The 16,232-nt window shown below is 56.8% G+C and overlaps 4 protein-coding genes and 1 non-coding gene across 5 annotated transcripts, besides 1 other annotated feature; 3 read left to right on the top strand and 2 right to left on the bottom strand.

Moving 5' to 3' along the window:
• Window positions 1-150: 150 nt before the first annotated feature.
• Window positions 151-1,044, top strand: CYME_CMI099C (hypothetical protein, conserved; the record flags this gene model as incomplete). The annotated part of the gene is made up of 1 exon (XM_005536220.1): window positions 151-1,044. One exon carries the CDS (start codon window positions 151-153, stop codon window positions 1,042-1,044), a length of 894 nt encoding a protein of 297 aa, XP_005536277.1.
• Window positions 1,045-2,167: 1,123 nt separating this feature from the next.
• Window positions 2,168-2,582: a sequence feature (possible transcribed region).
• A 320-nt stretch (window positions 2,583-2,902) lies between these two features.
• CYME_CMI098C (similar to eukaryotic translation elongation factor 2) lies at window positions 2,903-6,703 on the top strand (the record flags this gene model as incomplete). Its single annotated transcript, XM_005536219.1, has 1 exon — window positions 2,903-6,703. One exon carries the CDS (start codon window positions 2,903-2,905, stop codon window positions 6,701-6,703), a length of 3,801 nt encoding a protein of 1,266 aa, XP_005536276.1.
• A 1,224-nt stretch (window positions 6,704-7,927) lies between these two features.
• CYME_CMI096C (hypothetical protein, conserved) lies at window positions 7,928-10,705 on the top strand (the record flags this gene model as incomplete). The annotated part of the gene is made up of 1 exon (XM_005536218.1): window positions 7,928-10,705. The coding sequence occupies one exon, from the start codon at window positions 7,928-7,930 to the stop codon at window positions 10,703-10,705; it is 2,778 nt and encodes a 925-aa protein (XP_005536275.1).
• Window positions 8,091-10,420, bottom strand: CYME_CMI097T. The gene has a single exon (XR_002461323.1). It is a non-coding gene; the product is annotated as a hypothetical transcript (transcript).
• A 2,763-nt stretch (window positions 10,706-13,468) lies between the features above and the next one.
• On the bottom strand, window positions 13,469-14,161 carry CYME_CMI095C (NADH dehydrogenase I iron-sulfur protein 20kDa subunit; the record flags this gene model as incomplete). The annotated part of the gene is made up of 1 exon (XM_005536217.1): window positions 13,469-14,161. The coding sequence occupies one exon, from the start codon at window positions 14,159-14,161 to the stop codon at window positions 13,469-13,471; it is 693 nt and encodes a 230-aa protein (XP_005536274.1).
• Between the last annotated feature and the right edge of the window lie 2,071 nt (window positions 14,162-16,232).

The raw sequence follows: 16,232 nt of genomic DNA, 5'->3' as shown, positions 1-16,232 counted from the left end.
GACTGGTTGGCGTCTGCACGTCGGTATTCATATACCCTGCGTGCTCGTGGAGCATCGACTGTTTCATCGACGTGTGCGGCATTGGAACAAAGCACCGTCCATTGCGGCCGCGACATTCAAAATCCCTGGCGCGTGTCGGACCTTTTGCATATGCTGTCGACTCGCGGGGAACGCTCAGAGGTCCCGGTTGAGGGTCATCCCGATGAGCAACGACTACTCGGTATTGGGAGTCAACTGGGTGCCGATGCTGCGACTCTTGTCCGGCGGGTGCGTACTCTCAAGTGGTTGGCGCTGATGCGCTCAGCTGAGGCAGTGCCAGCGTTGGATGAGCACTTGTACGCCACCGAGGCGCAGCTCCAAGCAGCGGAGACGCACTTCTACTGGCTGAAAGAGGCGCTAGAGGAGGACTTGCGATATGCCGGACAAATGAAGCAGCTTTGTCGCCGAGTACGAGAGCAGCGGCAGCAGTGGCGTCGTTTGCAGGTGGCGCTCCAGCAGCGGCGACGCGCCGGGCGCACTTGCGCTGGTACGGAGGACGCTTCACCACCGAGCGCGCAGCAGCCACCTGGATCAGAAGGAGCACCCACTGGCAGGGTAAACGACAGTGTCTCGCCTGTTCCACGGAAGCGAGACTCGTTTCCCCGAGCAGCGCCGGCGGTTGACGCCGCTCCACGCGTCGAGCCAGTGACTGAGGAGACGCTCCAGCAAGTTCCGGGGCACATACGCGGACGCGTCACCATAGAGCGTCTGCATAGAGCGATCAGCGATATTGAGAGCATCTTGCGTTATAAGTATGCGCTTTTGCGTCGTCCAAAGCATGAGCTCACTTCTGCGCAGCTTGATCAGCGCTGCCGCTATGAGGACATGGAAACGGACGAGACTCGCGGGCACTACTTTTTCTCCGAGACAGATATCAAGTCCTTTGCATCACTGAAGCAGGATACTACGGGCAGAGCGCTGATGAATGTTTTTCGGCATCTTGGTCGTCTACGAGAGTCACGAGCCGCCACGCATGCTCGAATCTGGATACTTTCAGGCCCCTGAGCAGGAGTGCATCCGCTTGCGTAGTCTTTTGTTGCGTAACTTGCGATGGACGCAGCGCAACAGACCCGTGAGCACCGCGGAGTCAGCGTGACGCAAGAGGTTGCCAGGATTCTGGACATACACGCGCTCCGGCAAGTGCAACGTGAGCATTACCCTGACGAGTTGATGCGCTCGTCGATTCATCTGGGTATCACGCGCCTTTGCTCGCGACTGCAGAGCAGCAATACAGGTCTCCGGGCCGAAAACACACTGAATATGGGATTTCAGTATGCGGTAGGCCATGGTTCCGGTGGAATAGGTATTGAATGTCCATTTTTACACACAGGGCACCTGAGCATGCCTCGCTCACGAACACGTCATCTGTGTGCCGTGGCCGTTTCCGATGCGGATCACTGTCCAGCGTCGTGTATGCGGAGGGTGTCGGATTCGTCGGTACCGTGCCCGCCTGCCGTTTTGTTTGGCGTTGATCGTCGTGCTTCGGAGATCTCACGCAATGCCGCGTGTCTTCTCTGCACGGAACGCATACAGTTCGTTATCAACGTTTTCTTTGCTGTCTGCAGGGTACATCTTAGCAGCAGCAGCAGCAGCAGCAGCAGCAGCCGGAGATTCCTTGACATTCCCTGCCAAAGAACGAGCCATGTCGACGATCGACCGCAACATAGAAGCGTTCTGTTCGACTCGAATTCAGCAGATGACGCCACTGCAAACGCATTTTGGGTTGCGAAACCGCTTGGAACAGGCATGACGAGTTCCACGCTGTTCCAGCCGGGGTCATCGCGCTTGCTGCTCGGCCGCTCTGGTGTGTGTCTGAACATTTCCTCTATCCAGGTACGAATAAATGAATTTGTTATGTAACTGCTCGTCTCTTCTAGTGAGCAAAGGAACGACCTGTCTCATGGATACATCTGAAGTTCGCCGCGAGCAGCCGAGAGCGTACCACGAGCTCTTTATCGGAGCCGATGCTCACAGGCCTCTGCGGGACCAGGAACTGCGCAGGGAAACCGTCTCCAGCCGAGCACCATGAAGTCGATCGTTGTTCCCCACAAGTTCCGCTCTCTCTCTCTCTGAGCCTATGAGTTTCAGGCAACGTCAAGTCACCACGACTGAGCTGAAGGTTTCCACTGAGGCGCAACGCCACCGCACCAGCGCCTTGCAACGCGGAGACGTATTCCGGACAAGTGCACTGTTACGCTGCAGCGTTTGCTGGTGCACAGATAGGCGTCTCGCGCAAACGGGCCACCACACCGCAGTTCGTTGTGAATCGAAACAGCACGCCTTGTTGAGATACAGCATACGGACTGGTGCTCCAGTGATGGTGTCCAGCCCTGTTTATCTCTGAGCAAGCGCTACGACTGCGCCAGAGGCGTCGTCGCTTTATCTGGTGCTTACGTTCATCTAGTTCCCTTCATCTCGGAAGTAGCTGCTTTTATAAAAACAGAAAACCAGTCGCAGTTTAACGCCAACGTTCAACTACCTACCCTCTTCTCTTGGGTAGCTGCTGCTATAACCGCAGAGAAGCAGTGCCCTTGCCAGCGCTTACCAAGAACGATGTCCGTATCGGACGTCTTCCTGAAACGCTCTGCAAACGTTCTCGACGTTCTCCCATTGTGGTACGCGCAAGTCGTTTCTAGGTATCTCGTTCACCGCGTAAATACATAAGTTGTATCGAAACGAGCAGCCGCCCCTGAAAGGCTTCAGGGCCATGAACACAAAGCCAGTGCTGGTCTTGAGTATACTGGCAACTTGTACGAGAGGTGGCGGCGCGAGCCTGTCATCTTGTTCGACGAACTACCGAGCAAACAAGGCTCTTGCACCACCGGGCTCCTTTCTCTAGGCGATTAAAACGCTCAACCGAGCGATGTTGTTACCCGCGGAAGAACGCATTCCGGAAACCTCCACAGTGCACCCGCCGGGGCGACGTTTCCGTCAGCCAAGCCGCTCACCGGCCGGCGGAGAGCTCGAGAGGCTCCACCGCATTCGCCGAATTTTGACGGAGGCTCCACTTCGACTGCGTAACATCTGCGTGACTGGTCATATAGACCATGGAAAGACCACGCTGACGGACTCCCTGCTCATGTCGAACGGTTTTCTCTCTCAGCGACTCGTAGGCAAAGCGCGATATCTGGACTTTCGCGACGATGAGCAGAATCGAGGCATCACCATGAAGTCGGCAGGCGTCACGCTCTATCATCGCTATGGTGGTCGCGAAGCCAACACGAAAGCCGCAGACGAATACGTCGTAACGTTGCTGGACTCGCCGGGTCATGTGGATTTCGCAGCTGAGGTATCGGCAGCTGCAAGGCTCAGTGACGGCTCGCTCATCGTCGTTGATGTCGTTGAGGGAGTCTGCAGCCAAACACGCACAGTTCTCCGGCAGGCATTGAGCGAGGGACTCCAGCCGATTCTGGTGTTGAACAAGATCGATCGACTGTTCCTGGAACTGCAACTGGATGCCACCGAAGCATACCTGCACCTGCGACGTGTTCTCGAGGATGCCAATGCTGTGCTTGGCGCCCATATCGCAGAGCAGCGGCTGCGCCTGGAAGAGCAGGCCTCGCTTTGGGCGTGCGCCCCCGATCAAGAGACGACCTGTACCAGTGCTCAGGTGACGGCGCGAGCAGTGCCTGCGGTCGAAATACACCCATCAATGCCAACGGATCAGGCGGAAGTCCACGAGGAGGAAACCCTCTTCGAACCAGCAGCTGGCAACGTGGTGTTCGCATCTGCCTTGGACGGATGGGCGTTTCGGCTCGCGGATATGGTCCAGTTCGTGGCGCAGCGCTTTGGGATTCGCCAGGAGGTGCTCGATCGCACCCTCTGGGGTGACTTTTACATTGATGCTAAGCAGAAACGGGTCCAGCGGATCCGGGAAAGTCTGACAGCGAGCGGACGCCCACCACGGAGTCTTTTTGCGCAGTTTGTCCTTGAACCAATCGCTTACCTCTATCAACGATTGGTCAAGAGTGCCAATGATGAGCAGGTCGACCGCTCCGAGCGGCAACGTTTGGTCGAGCGACTCGGCATTGCCGTTCCAGAGCGCGACCTCTTTCATCGCGATGGGCGCTATGCGCTGCAGAGTATGCTCTCTCGCTGGTTGCCGTTGAGTCAGACCGTGCTGGACGCTGTGGTGGACCTGGTACCCGCTGCCGTGATCGCAAACCGGCAGCGGCTGGGAAATCTGTGGCCTCATGATGCTACGCAGCATCCCTTGGCCCAGGTACTGGCCAGGGCGATCAGCGAGGGCGACATCTCCGACGAAGCCCCGGTAATGATTTATGTGAGCAAAGTGATGGGTGTCGAGGGCGCTGCGCTTGCGGCACTCGGCGTGGCGGCACGCCCGGCTAGGCGCCCTCCGGCGGGTTCCGACACCCAGGAGGAGGAGGACGAGTGCTGGGAGCCCCAGCAGCGTTTCGAACGAGACCAGCAGGTCCAGCTCGCACTGGGCCGTATTCTCTGCGGTGCAGTGGAGGTTTCCTCGCGGTTTGGTGAACTGTTCGTGTACGGACCTCGGTATAACGCCGAAGATGCAGAGACACACACGGAACCTTTCTGTGTGCGGCTTCCAGATGCGCGTCTGGAAGCCTTTCTGCTGCATGGACGAGACGTCGCCTCGCTCAGAGACCGGATGGAGACGGAGACATCAGTTCGACAACGGCTCGTACCTGGTGCAGTGGTTGCACTGTATGGTGTCGGGGAGGTGATTCTCAAGTCGGCAACGATTTCGACACTTCCGCCGGGGCGTTGTCTGCCGTGTGCGAACCTCTTGCGCCACGGACAGACGAGTCCGGTGGTTTTTTTCGCTGTGGAGCCGGCAGCGCAGCTCTCTGATCTGCCACGACTTCGTCGGGGCCTGCGTCTCCTCAATCAGGCGGACCCAGCGGTGGAGACGTTCATCTCAGGGTCAGGCGAAATGGTGCTCGGTGTCAGCGGAGAACTGCACCTCCAGCGCTGCCTGTGCGACCTCGAAGAACGTTTCGCGGGTGTGCCGGTCAAATGCTCTGCACCGATGACGGCAGTACGGGAAACGGTTGCTGGTGGAGTGTCGACGAGTCCCGCAAACCCCTGGGTCGTCCTGCTCACGCGATCGGCTGGTGTCGGTGGCCTCAGTGGCGCCGCTGTGCATGGTGCAGGCCAGTCGAGCACTGCGACGGAAAACACCGATTCTGTACTCGAGTCGCTGGCGGAACGCTTCGAACAGACGAGTGTTCACGAGCGTGCAGCACTCGGTTCAATGGCGGACGCTTCGTCAACGTTCAGCGGCGCTGCGGCGCTGGAAAAGTGGGCCTCATGGAGCGGATACCGCGAAGAGCAGCATCGCGTGCTCCTCGGTGGCGGCATCGTGCCGGTGCCGTTGCCGTCCCACAATATCACGCTATACATCTATGCAGCTCCACTGCCGAGAACGTTCGTGCAAGCATGGGAATCCTCGAGTCGAGGCGCGCTGCGCTCACTCTTTCTCCAACCGAAGCGTGGGGTTGCCTCCCAGCGACCTGCCACTGCGCCACGGCTCCAAGCGGAGTTGCTCGTGCGCCTCCACCGGGCCGTTATGGAAGATGCGGGTTCCGCGGATCAGCGTCCAGCACCGTCAGCGCTAGTCGAGCAGGGAGCCGAATGCTCACCGCATGAATGCAGCATAACGGACGGTACCGCTCAGCGTCGCCTTGCGACGTTATTCCGTATGCTGGTGGAGCAGGCTGCAGCGCTGGGTCCGCACGACTGCGGTTCGAACGTGTTGGTGGTACCGGCGACAGCGGCAGCGGCAACGGCAGCGACTGCCGGGTACCACACGCATCATGAGCGGCCCCAAGACCTTGAAAGCGATGCTCCTGAAGCCAACACGGAAGCAGAACACGCCGCAGGAGCTGCAAGTCGCTCTGAAATGCGTCACTGGGATAGAATTCGCGACGTTTTTCGGCAGGTCTGGGGCCAGCCGCTCCCGAGCACCACGGCAGCCGCAGAGGGATCGTTGCCGACCACAGTGTATCGGGCGCTGGTTTCGGCGTTCCAGGTGGTTTGTGCTGCCGGTCCCCTTGTGGAGGAGCCTCTCCAGGGCGTCTGCTTCGTGGTGCATGTTGCAGACGAATGTCAAGAGACATCGGACTCAGCGACGCGGGCCGGTTCATTGAGCGCCTCCTCCACCAGGGACGCTACCAGCCTGATCTCGCTTCTGACAGAGGCGCTTCGCCAGGCGCTTTTGGCTGCGAACCCGCGACTTGTCGAGCCGCTCTTCCAGACAGAGGTGCAGTGCTCGTCCAATGCTCTCGGTCGGGTTCACACTGTGTTGCGAGCAGCCCGCGCCCAAGTGCTCAGCGAACAAATCAAAGAGTATCAGGTTACTTCCACGTTCTTCATTCGCGCACTAGTCCCTGCATCTGCGATTTTCGGTCTTGCAGAGAAGATACGCCGGGCGAGTAGCGGCGTCGCCAGTGATGTCGAGCTGCGCTTCGTCGGCGACTGGAAGGTGATCGAAGAGGATCCCTTCTGGTACCCGGCCACCGCCGAGGATATCGAATTACTGGGCGTGGAGGACACCACCGCGTCCATGAATAACTTGGCGCGTAACTTGATGGAGCAAGTCCGAGCACGCAAAGGCCGGCTGGTTGCCTATAAACTCGTCGAGCGTGCCGAGAAGCAACGAACGCTCGCTCGTAAAAAGTAGGAACCGGCGATGCAGACGCCGCTGTCGTTGCCGCTGCAACCATCCGGTGTTGGACGTCGAATCCAGCTTCTACAGGCAAGCCTGTTCGCCTCTCAGCGCATATGAATGCATATCCCGATACGTTCAGGGTTTCCAAAGGTGTCCACGCAGAGACAGGGACCAGCACGCCGCTGCGTGGCAACGAACCGATGAGCGCTCTCGAGCAGCATTAGACACCAGAGACGATGCACACACTCGTTCGTGCATCGTTTCCTGATACCTGTGCATACAGACCGCTGCGTACCGTAGCGCGATGCACATTATCTTGTCACGAGATGAGGCCGCGGGCAACAAGTGGACACCCGGCGCACGTTAGTCACTTGCATGTTAAATCTCTTGCGTGTTTTTCCGCCTGATTTGTTTGTCGGTTTTCATGCAGTTATCGCCTGACACCTTGCATGGAGCGATGTGCTCCCTGTACTCCACACGAACGCGCTTTCCTATCGATACGCCAATGAGGTGCATCGCGGCTGGCAACGTGTCCGACGCTGTGCTCGATGCCGCGCATGCACGCCCGCGTGCCCGACACGTGTGCGCGTGTGCTTCATCGCCAGACGAAGCAACACCAGGGAGTGCACTGCAGCGTGCGTGTCGTGGATTGAGGGTCGCGACTCGGGGCTTTATGGAAACCCCGCTAGAGCGTGTACTGCACCAAAGGGCGTTTAGCAGAACCACCCGAGAGGGCCAGCGGCGGCATCCCAGGTACTGTGACGCTAACTGCCAATCACCGGGTGTGCGCGTACCTCGATCGCGGAATCCCATCATCTATCTAGTCAAGCATCGATGAATCCCATCATCCATCTAGTCCATCATCGCGGAATCGCATCATCCGTCTAGTCCATCATCGCTGAATCGCAGCATCTATCTAGTCAATCATCGCTCGATCCCATGATCCGTCTAATAAAGCATCGCTCGATCCCATCATCCATCTAGTCCATCATCGCTGAATCCCATCGTCCATCTAGTCAAGCATCGCTCGATCCCATGATCCGTCTAATAAAGCATCGCTCGATCCCATGATCCGTCTAATAAAGCATCGCAGAATCCCATCATCCATCTAGTCCATCATCGCTCGATCCCGTCATCCATCTAGTCCATCATCGCGGAATCGCAGCGGCTACGCGCATCCCGGATACGAAGCCGCATCGATGCTGCGATGCTGGCGCCTGATCCGATTGCATCGGTATGCGCCAGATTCGCTTATCCGAAAAATACGGTGTCTATGTGTGTGTGTGTGTGTGGTTATTGCTGGCGTTCGAATCATTAACGATATTCATGGCTCGAACAAACCGTATACTTCTTGGAACGATTCAGGAAGAGCAGTTGGAGAGTTGCACTTCACTTACAATGGAGTCGGGGCACGAGCACCGTGTGGGTTCCGTGCTCATGGGCACCGCTTCGAGGCCGGGCGACTGGTTTACACCGCATATGGAAGGGAGACGGTCTCCGGTGACCGGCACTCTGTGGGTAGACGACGCCGGCGTGCAGTGTGTGCGCTCTTTGCGCGTGACACTCGGTGCCCCAGCAGCTCCGTGTGTGGCGTCAAGTGTGCGCTTTCGTGCTGGCTGTGGCTGGTCCGTAGTTGGCGCCGACCTTGAGCTCGACTTTGTTATCAGCGACGCCGAGCTAGTCAGCCTCGAAAGTTTTGCTGAACGCGTCTCCATGACTTCGTTTGGCGCGAACAAGTGGCGAGTGCGGCTGCATGCACCGCTTGGGGAGCCTGCGCAGCCATACGCCGAGTCCATAACTGCAGAGTTCGCCGAGCTGCAGGCGCGTCGGGGCGCTGGTCTGCCTCAAGAGGGCCAACACCAAACGCCGTCGGGTACAGTGGCGTTTCAGGGCACACCTCATGCTTTCGATTTTGTCGTGGCTTTCTTCGCACTGCAGCCGGGATCGGATGTTAGCGAACGCATGTATCTTGGTCGAGCGGCGGTGCTCGGGTCGGAGCTCCTCCTCAGAGATGATCATCGCGCAGCAGACGGGAATCGCTTCGGTTTCCGCATGAAAAGGCCAATTGTGACCGCTCTTGGTCGTGTTGTTGGTGAATTTGTCTTTTCGTACATGTTGATCGAGCCGTATCAGGGACAGCACAGCCGCGCTGCGTTCAACGCTGCCCTCGAACAAACTCGTGGACCCGGGAGTAAGCCGCCCAGGTTCATTCTGGCGCATTTCGCTGCAACGGACCCGACGCTCAGTGGAGACTCTGCAGAGGAAGCTCCGTTTCCCGTCGCTGCTGCCGCGGAAGAATCGATGCTGCTCTGCACGCCGCTCATCGGTCATCGGGGAGACGGCGAACAGACAACGTCGTTGTTGCAGGAGAATACGTTGCTCAGCTTTCTTGCGGCTATCCGAGGCAAGAATGTTCGGGCGGTCGAGCTCGATGTTCAGCTCACTCGAGACGGAGTACCGGTGGTGCACCACGATGCAGTCCTGAGGCTACCGCACCCGCAGCGCAGGCTCGGTAGCACAAGCGTCACCGCCTCCTCTGGCCGCTTGGTTAGCTCTCAGAGAGCGCCACCAGATATGGTTAGCGCTTCAGCATCGATTCCGCCACCCGATATTTTTGGACCGTCCGGCTTCGAAGCGGACTGGTCAGCAGCGCCAAATTTTTGGGAGCCAAAGTCTGAGCCTCTGCAGGTGGGCCTGTTTCCGCAGCGTGCCTCTTCGGTCAGCGTATATCCTTGCCCAAGCGGCCCGGAAATCTCCCAAGACTGGGGCGGGCAGCAGCTGCCCTATCTATCCAATGCTCTGGACGACAACATCGACCACGATGACGACGACGACGACGACGACGACGACGAGGACAGCGAGAAATCTCCTTCCTCCGCAGCTTGCTTCATACGCGGATACGGCGTGCCCAGGCCGCAACATCGCCCTCGCTGTCCGCAGAACGCCAGACCAAGTCGCTGTTGTGTAGCGCGCCCCATCTTCACCATGGATCTCGAGGAATGGAAGCGAGCATCGGCGTTGCTGCTGCGACGAAAAGATTTGGATTTCCCAAGCTCACTTGAAACCGACCGGGATCAGGGTGTCACCACCTTCGTCCACGCGCAGCGGGCGTCTCCAACCGAGCGCTTCCAAGCCCTGAACAGGCATATGGATCACAGTTCGGCGCCCTGGGCACTGAACACTAGCGAGTTCGGGTGCGATCCGTCGAGAGGTGCGTCCGTGGCAGCGTCGCTCGTTACACTACCCAGCGAGTCGAACAAGTCGTCAAAAGTCTCGAGCCAATTCGATGGAAGCAGCGCCGCTGAGGCAAGCGCTGCACCCGAAAAAGCGAAGCCAACGCGCAGCGGATACCACCTCTGTGTCCACTGTCGACAACACCAGTCGGTAATCCGCGACTCTATGCCGACCTTAGAGCACGTGCTGCGAAAGGTGCCAGCGTTTGTCCACCTGCTTGTGGAGATCAAATATCCACTTCCCGAGGGTTCAGGTCGAGAGCAGGTGCCGGCCCCCGAGCGCAACTACCTCGTAGACCGCGTACTAGACACCGTCTTCAGCGTCGCTTTCGCGCCCGTACGTCGCGGGGGTGCAGACGCCTCAGCTCGCCTTGGTTCTCGCCTTTCGTTCCTTTCATTCGATCCTGAAGTCTGTTTGCTGCTGCGTCGCAAGCAAAACGTTTGTCGCGTTTTTTTCCTCTGTTCTGAGGACCGTGACGGCGACGTCGTATACAGTGACCCCCGCCGGTTGCGAGCTGAGCGCGCGCTCGAGTTCGCCTCGCAGGCACGCCTCAGCGGCGTGGTATTCTTCAACGAGATCCTCCTGGCAGCGGGACCTTCCTTGATTCGGCTAGCGCATCACAAGTACCGACTCCTGGTCATGTGCTATGGCCGGTCGAACACGGTACCCGACTGTGCGATGCAGCTCATAGAATGGCAGGTCGATGGGATTATTGCCGACCGGGTTGGGTATGTGGCACGTGCGCTCAGCCGCTCGCCGGTCCCGTCAACGCTGCAATGATCGTATTCCATGGGAATGCTTTCCAGGGCAGAGAGATGCGTTGACCAGGTCGAAGCGTGGTATACTCGGTACCGTGGACTCATGGAACATCATGGTCGTTCATCGATTGCCCAGGAAAATTGTTTCCCGTGTCGATGTACGTATGCCGCTGCGGTGTTTCGCGCTGGCTGAGCGCTACCACACACCAGTACCCGGATCCAGGCGAGCGTCGAATACCCTGTTTCCTGGCCCCAGTATTCTTTTCATCACCAGTCTTCCGCGTAGCAACACAATGCCTACTGAGAATCCTAAACCAAGATCTTGAAAGTTGGCTAGACCCAAAGCCTTTGGGTGCTAAGGCATTGCGAAATCGTTCAGGATGAGGATCGAAGCGTTCGAGTTTGAGTGCAGCAGGTGCCTGCGCGTCCCCGCTCGTGGAACGCAACCCATCGCCAGACGCTTCGATACACCATTGCATCGCCGTCTGGTGTTGGATCAGCGTAGCGTACACCATCTCATGCATTCGTTTCCGTTTCAGATTTCTCTTTTGTGCATGAATTAGCGTGAATCCATGCTCATGATGCGGTGGTACCGTCCTGAGTGCATCGACGGGAATCCGTTGAATTGATTCCTGCACTCGTTGCATGGTCTGGTCGACGGTGCACGCGTGCAGCGTTGACGGTACGGTACGCCAGCGCCGTAGGATACCAATAAAAAGGACGCGACGTGTCGTTTGCTTCTGTCTCGAGCTCATTCTTCAGGCTGACGAATGCATGCTTCTTGCTTCCACGCAATCGGAACTGTTGGCGACACCAGCGTGCTCTCATGTATTCTGCCAAGTTTTGTCCTAATGAGCGAGCTGGACGACCATGGACGCTCTCGGTGAAGCGTACAGGGCATAGCTCCCAGCTCGATACGTATTTCAGAAGGTCAAGTTCGGTCCTGATGATATCATTCCAGTTGTTGGTGTGCCTCGTAGCGTTCATGATGCCTGACTGCCGATACCATGGAATCCTGGCAATTCATGCCGTTTTGTATCTTCTCAGCAGCATCACAGCTGTGTAGTTGCACGAAGCATTGGCTCAAGAATTCGCGAAGAATATGGACGGCTGGAAGCCCGGCGTCCACCACTTCTGGGAGCAAGTGCTCGACGAGGTGCGTCAAGCGACCCCTGATGGACTCCTGCATGTCACTTTTCGCAGGATACTCCCCGTTCGTGTTTTATGTTGGAGGATGGCGCTGACAACCGCTTCAGACTAACCATCGCGCCCCGAACGTTTCCTTTCTTGTCGAATTGCGTCCGCGTTTAGGGGCGGGTCTTCTTCTCCTTTGTCTGGTGGTTTCTTCGTCTTCGTTTTGGACTTGGCGATGGAGGATGCATGTGTTCGCTGGAATCTATATCCAAGTTTTCCCTCAGGACTAGGACGCGCCGGCTAAACGCGGTTTCCGAACCCCGCAGTTCCTACGTCTGTGCGTCTCTGCGGTTCTTCGAGTGCGTTTTCGTCGGTTGCTTCGGCGCGAACGTATCTCTAGACAGAAGCGCGGCTTTCCGCTCCCTCCCGCGCACTGACAGAGAAGCAAAGCAGCAGCTCACCCGCTGGTGAAGGCTTGCAGCGAGTTGTCCAAGAGGGATATCGTGGACACGAACGACTTAGCGACTGTTCTACGATCATGAACATGGCGTTTGCCTGCCGAGAGGATGCCTTCGGCTAGACTGAACCACTGAGCCGAGGCCGGTACGGAGACCAGATGAACGCCAGAAGCAGCAGCGCTCTATTTGATAGCTCTTGAGTCATGGGAAGCGACGTTTTCTAATAACAGGACGGAAGCATGTGGGAAGCAGGAGCCGCAAAGCGTTTCGATGAAAGCTCAAGTGCTATGCGATTCTATTCGGTTTGGGATTCGCAGGCGACTACAAGACTGCATCGCCGCTGGAGATGATGTTTTCGGAACGCTCATTTGTCTCTACTTTAGAAACGACGGCCTGCTCATTTCTGAGTACGTATATACAGGTCTACCGTTTCTCACGAATGCAGTCTCAGCGTGTGAGACGAACACCCGTCGGCCCTGTACCCAGCGTTCGCAGCGCACTACCAGAGTCAAGTGTGTGGCATCTCATGTGCGAAGGTCTCTCGCAGAAGCGTGCTTCCTTCTCGGTCCGTTGCTGTCTCCTGGTCACCGGACGCATCAACAGCACGGTAGCTTCAGACCATGCGGCTACTTCAATTATATCTTTTAGAGACAGTATGGAATGGATCGACCATAAAACCGTCATATCGATAGAGAGTGACACGTACTGTTTCGGGCGCACGGCGCTCGTCTTGCGGAGAACGAGGAGGCCAGTTAATCCCTACGATGAGCGTAGAATGGCTACGCTGGACGGGTACGGTCGCCTTTTTCTCAAGCAAGCAGTTACAGCATAGAGTCTCTCCAGGACCTTTCTTCGATCCACAGGATACATTGCATTCACTGGACTCCTGCCAGGAAAACGAACAAAACCAAAACGGGCGTGCTGGTACAGGTACTCTAGAACGTCCTGCTCTGGGCATGCCAGTCACCAGACTGCGTTCATCGACTCCACGGTCGGGCCGGAACACCCCCTGCTTCTACGAGAGGTGCTGTGCACAGGTTCGAGGCGCCGGCGGGTCGCTCATCTCCATAACCCTGGTCGCGGGGATCATTCACAGCCTCATGTCGCATACCTTGCCGTCAAAAGCTGCCTGCACGCATTTGCTTTTGGGAAAGAAACGGTCTCTTCATCCTGCATGCGCTGCGCGGATATGCTCACTTCTTCATCCAAGCGAGCAAAGTCTGTTGGCGTTTCATCTTCTTCTGTAACTGTAATACACCGTAGACCAAGGCCTCCGCAGTCGGCGGACAACCCGGTACATATATGTCAACGGGGACGATTCGATCGCAACCGCGCACCACCGAGTAACTGTAGTGGTAGTAGCCACCGCCGTTCGCGCAAGACCCCATGCTGATGACCCAGCGCGGCTCCGACATTTGATCATACACTTTCCGTAAAGCTGGTGCCATTTTATTCGTCAAAGTCCCGGCCACGATCATAACATCACTCTGCCGCGGTGATGGTCGAAAGATGATGCCGAATCGATCAAAGTCGTAGCGCGCGGCAGCTGCGTGCATCATCTCGACTGCGCAGCACGCGAGACCAAACGTCATCGGCCACGCCGAGCTCCGCCTCGCCCAGTTCACCAAGTCGTCCAGCTTCGATACGGCATACTCTAACTTTCCTTCCGGGTGCATGCCCACCGGCAGCGATGGAGCAGACGACTTGAGCACCCGCGGAGCGGTGCCGGGGCGCACGCTCGGAACCGTGTCCGCTTGCGTCGAGAGCGCAGCCCCGTGGTACCCAGTGACGAAGCAGCTCGCTGCTCCGCTGTTTCGTTCTACCACTGGTAGAAGCGGTCTCGTACACCGACTGAAAACACGCTTCAGGATGAACACCTGACTCATATCTCAAGACTGGGCAGGCACCAGCGTCTACCGTGCAGAAACGTTCAACAGTAGCGGCAACAGAAGAAATTGTTTACGCTGTGAATCGTTGCGAAACATCGAATCGACGATGTGTGCGCGCGAAGCAGCGTTTCACGCGACTTGGATCAGCGCAGTCTGCTAGCGATGTGAGCATCAAATAGAACAGGTCTACTTGTGTAACTCGGGCATGAACTTCAACCTTTGGGTTTCTTTTTTCTGGTACTCAATACCAGTGTTTTTCAAACTCTGCATGGAACTGCTTGCTTTTCCTGTCTCTTATCTCTGGCTTTCCAGACGGGCGTTTCTCGATTCCCTCCAGCTGTGTTGTCAGCAGTTGAAGAACATCGACAGCAGCGTTAGGTTCCTGATTTCGATAGTTCCCGATGTTGTATATGCATATTACGTGGGTGCAAAAGTTGCGATCTACGCTGCGCTTGCCATTTCCGTCTTGTTTGTAGACAGCATCGGTGTGCGTTTCGCAACCGTGACACATGGCTAGGATCAGGGATTCCCAGATATCCACAACGATTCTTCAGCTGCGGAATACGCTGTGGCGCGTGAACGCTTGCGTCATCGCACGGTGCCTGCCCGTGACGGGAGCAGATGACTCCAGCCGATGCGCGCAACCGTTTCCACGGTCGGTTCCGTACCATACGATCCGTAGCTTCTTCTCGTGGGTGATCCTCTCGACAAGCGCTCTGTCCGGTGTACGCACAATCGCACGTTGTTACACGCAACCGAGTTATGGAGCGCAACGTTGATGATGAAGAAACATGCCCCGGAAGAAGAATTCAGACAGGGGATCAGATCGAGAAATATCGATCCTTCTACGCATCTTCGTAGAGCGTAATGACACACTCCCCGCTGGAAGAGATCGTTGCGATGACTCTAGTGCAAGACGGTTTTCCATGGAACCAGAGGGGCCCAGCGCTTCTGGTAGCATATCTAGTGAGAGGCATCATGCTACTGTCGAATGCCGTTGGTTCCGACGGCCACAATCGGGTACACGCTGTCCTTCGATCGAAATGGATTCTCGGTTGACACGAAGAGATCCGTGAAATTTCGTCGTGCGCGTGTGAACACGACTTTAAGTGACGATGCCGCATGCTTTCCTCTTCAATCCAGCGGTGAGCGTTGCTGTGTCCACAAGTTGCCGTGAAACAGAAAAACCGATAACTTGAAAATTGTATGAACTAGCCACGATACACATGAGGCATGGAGAGGCGTTCAGGCTGGCACATATGCATTTGAACATGAACTCTCTTCGTTGACGCATCCTTGTTCGCGGACGACGCGAGTCATCTTGATTCCGATGACCGTACGAAATTCCAGCGGCAGGGCGTCAAAGGATCGACTCGGGAAGCAAGGCCCGGAATCCTGCAATGCCCTAGGCATCCGCAATCCCCACTGCTGCAATTCGTGTGTCGAGTCGGGACATCTATAACAGTTTCGGAAACAATATCGAGGGTGTAACAGCGCGAGCAGTTCAGTATTCCGTGTTCATGTGACCTGGATATAGGCGAGCTCCCAGTGCATAGAAGCATGCACGTTTACGGATGTACGCGCACACACCAGTCATTGTTTTGATGGGTATTGCATCGACACTGACCAGGGATCGGAGATTCCGGGATGAAAATCGGCATCCAGGAGAGTGTCTATCCTTTCTTCACTTGTGTTCAGATTCCAACAGCCTACGATTCATGAATGTCATCATATGTCGTCGCGGAAGCATGCTCATGCAGAGCCGCGCACACCCTTTGTACAATCATAGCGACCGCATCGTAGCAGACGGAGAGGACGCACTCGAGGCTAGCGGCACACCGCGTACATGTTGGATTGGTGCAAATGCTGGCATCTTTGGGCCCTGTCCTACTTGATGAACGAGTTTGCTCATCCGTACATGCGTCTGGAAAGTCTCGGCAGTTACAGCACTGGCGTTTTAGGCTTGCGTGATTCGCGGATACCTGCTACAGTCTAGGACCGCGTCGTTTACCTCAGTACGCGCGGGTCAAGTCGCTCGGCATCCTGCGGATCTTGGAGGGCGACATCG

This window comes from Cyanidioschyzon merolae, chromosome 9, assembly GCF_000091205.1.
Source record: "Cyanidioschyzon merolae strain 10D DNA, chromosome 9, complete genome".
Classification (NCBI taxonomy): domain Eukaryota; phylum Rhodophyta; class Bangiophyceae; order Cyanidiales; family Cyanidiaceae; genus Cyanidioschyzon; species Cyanidioschyzon merolae.
Note: the sequence above shows the minus strand (reverse complement) of the source record. Positions and strands in the feature narration are given on the sequence as shown.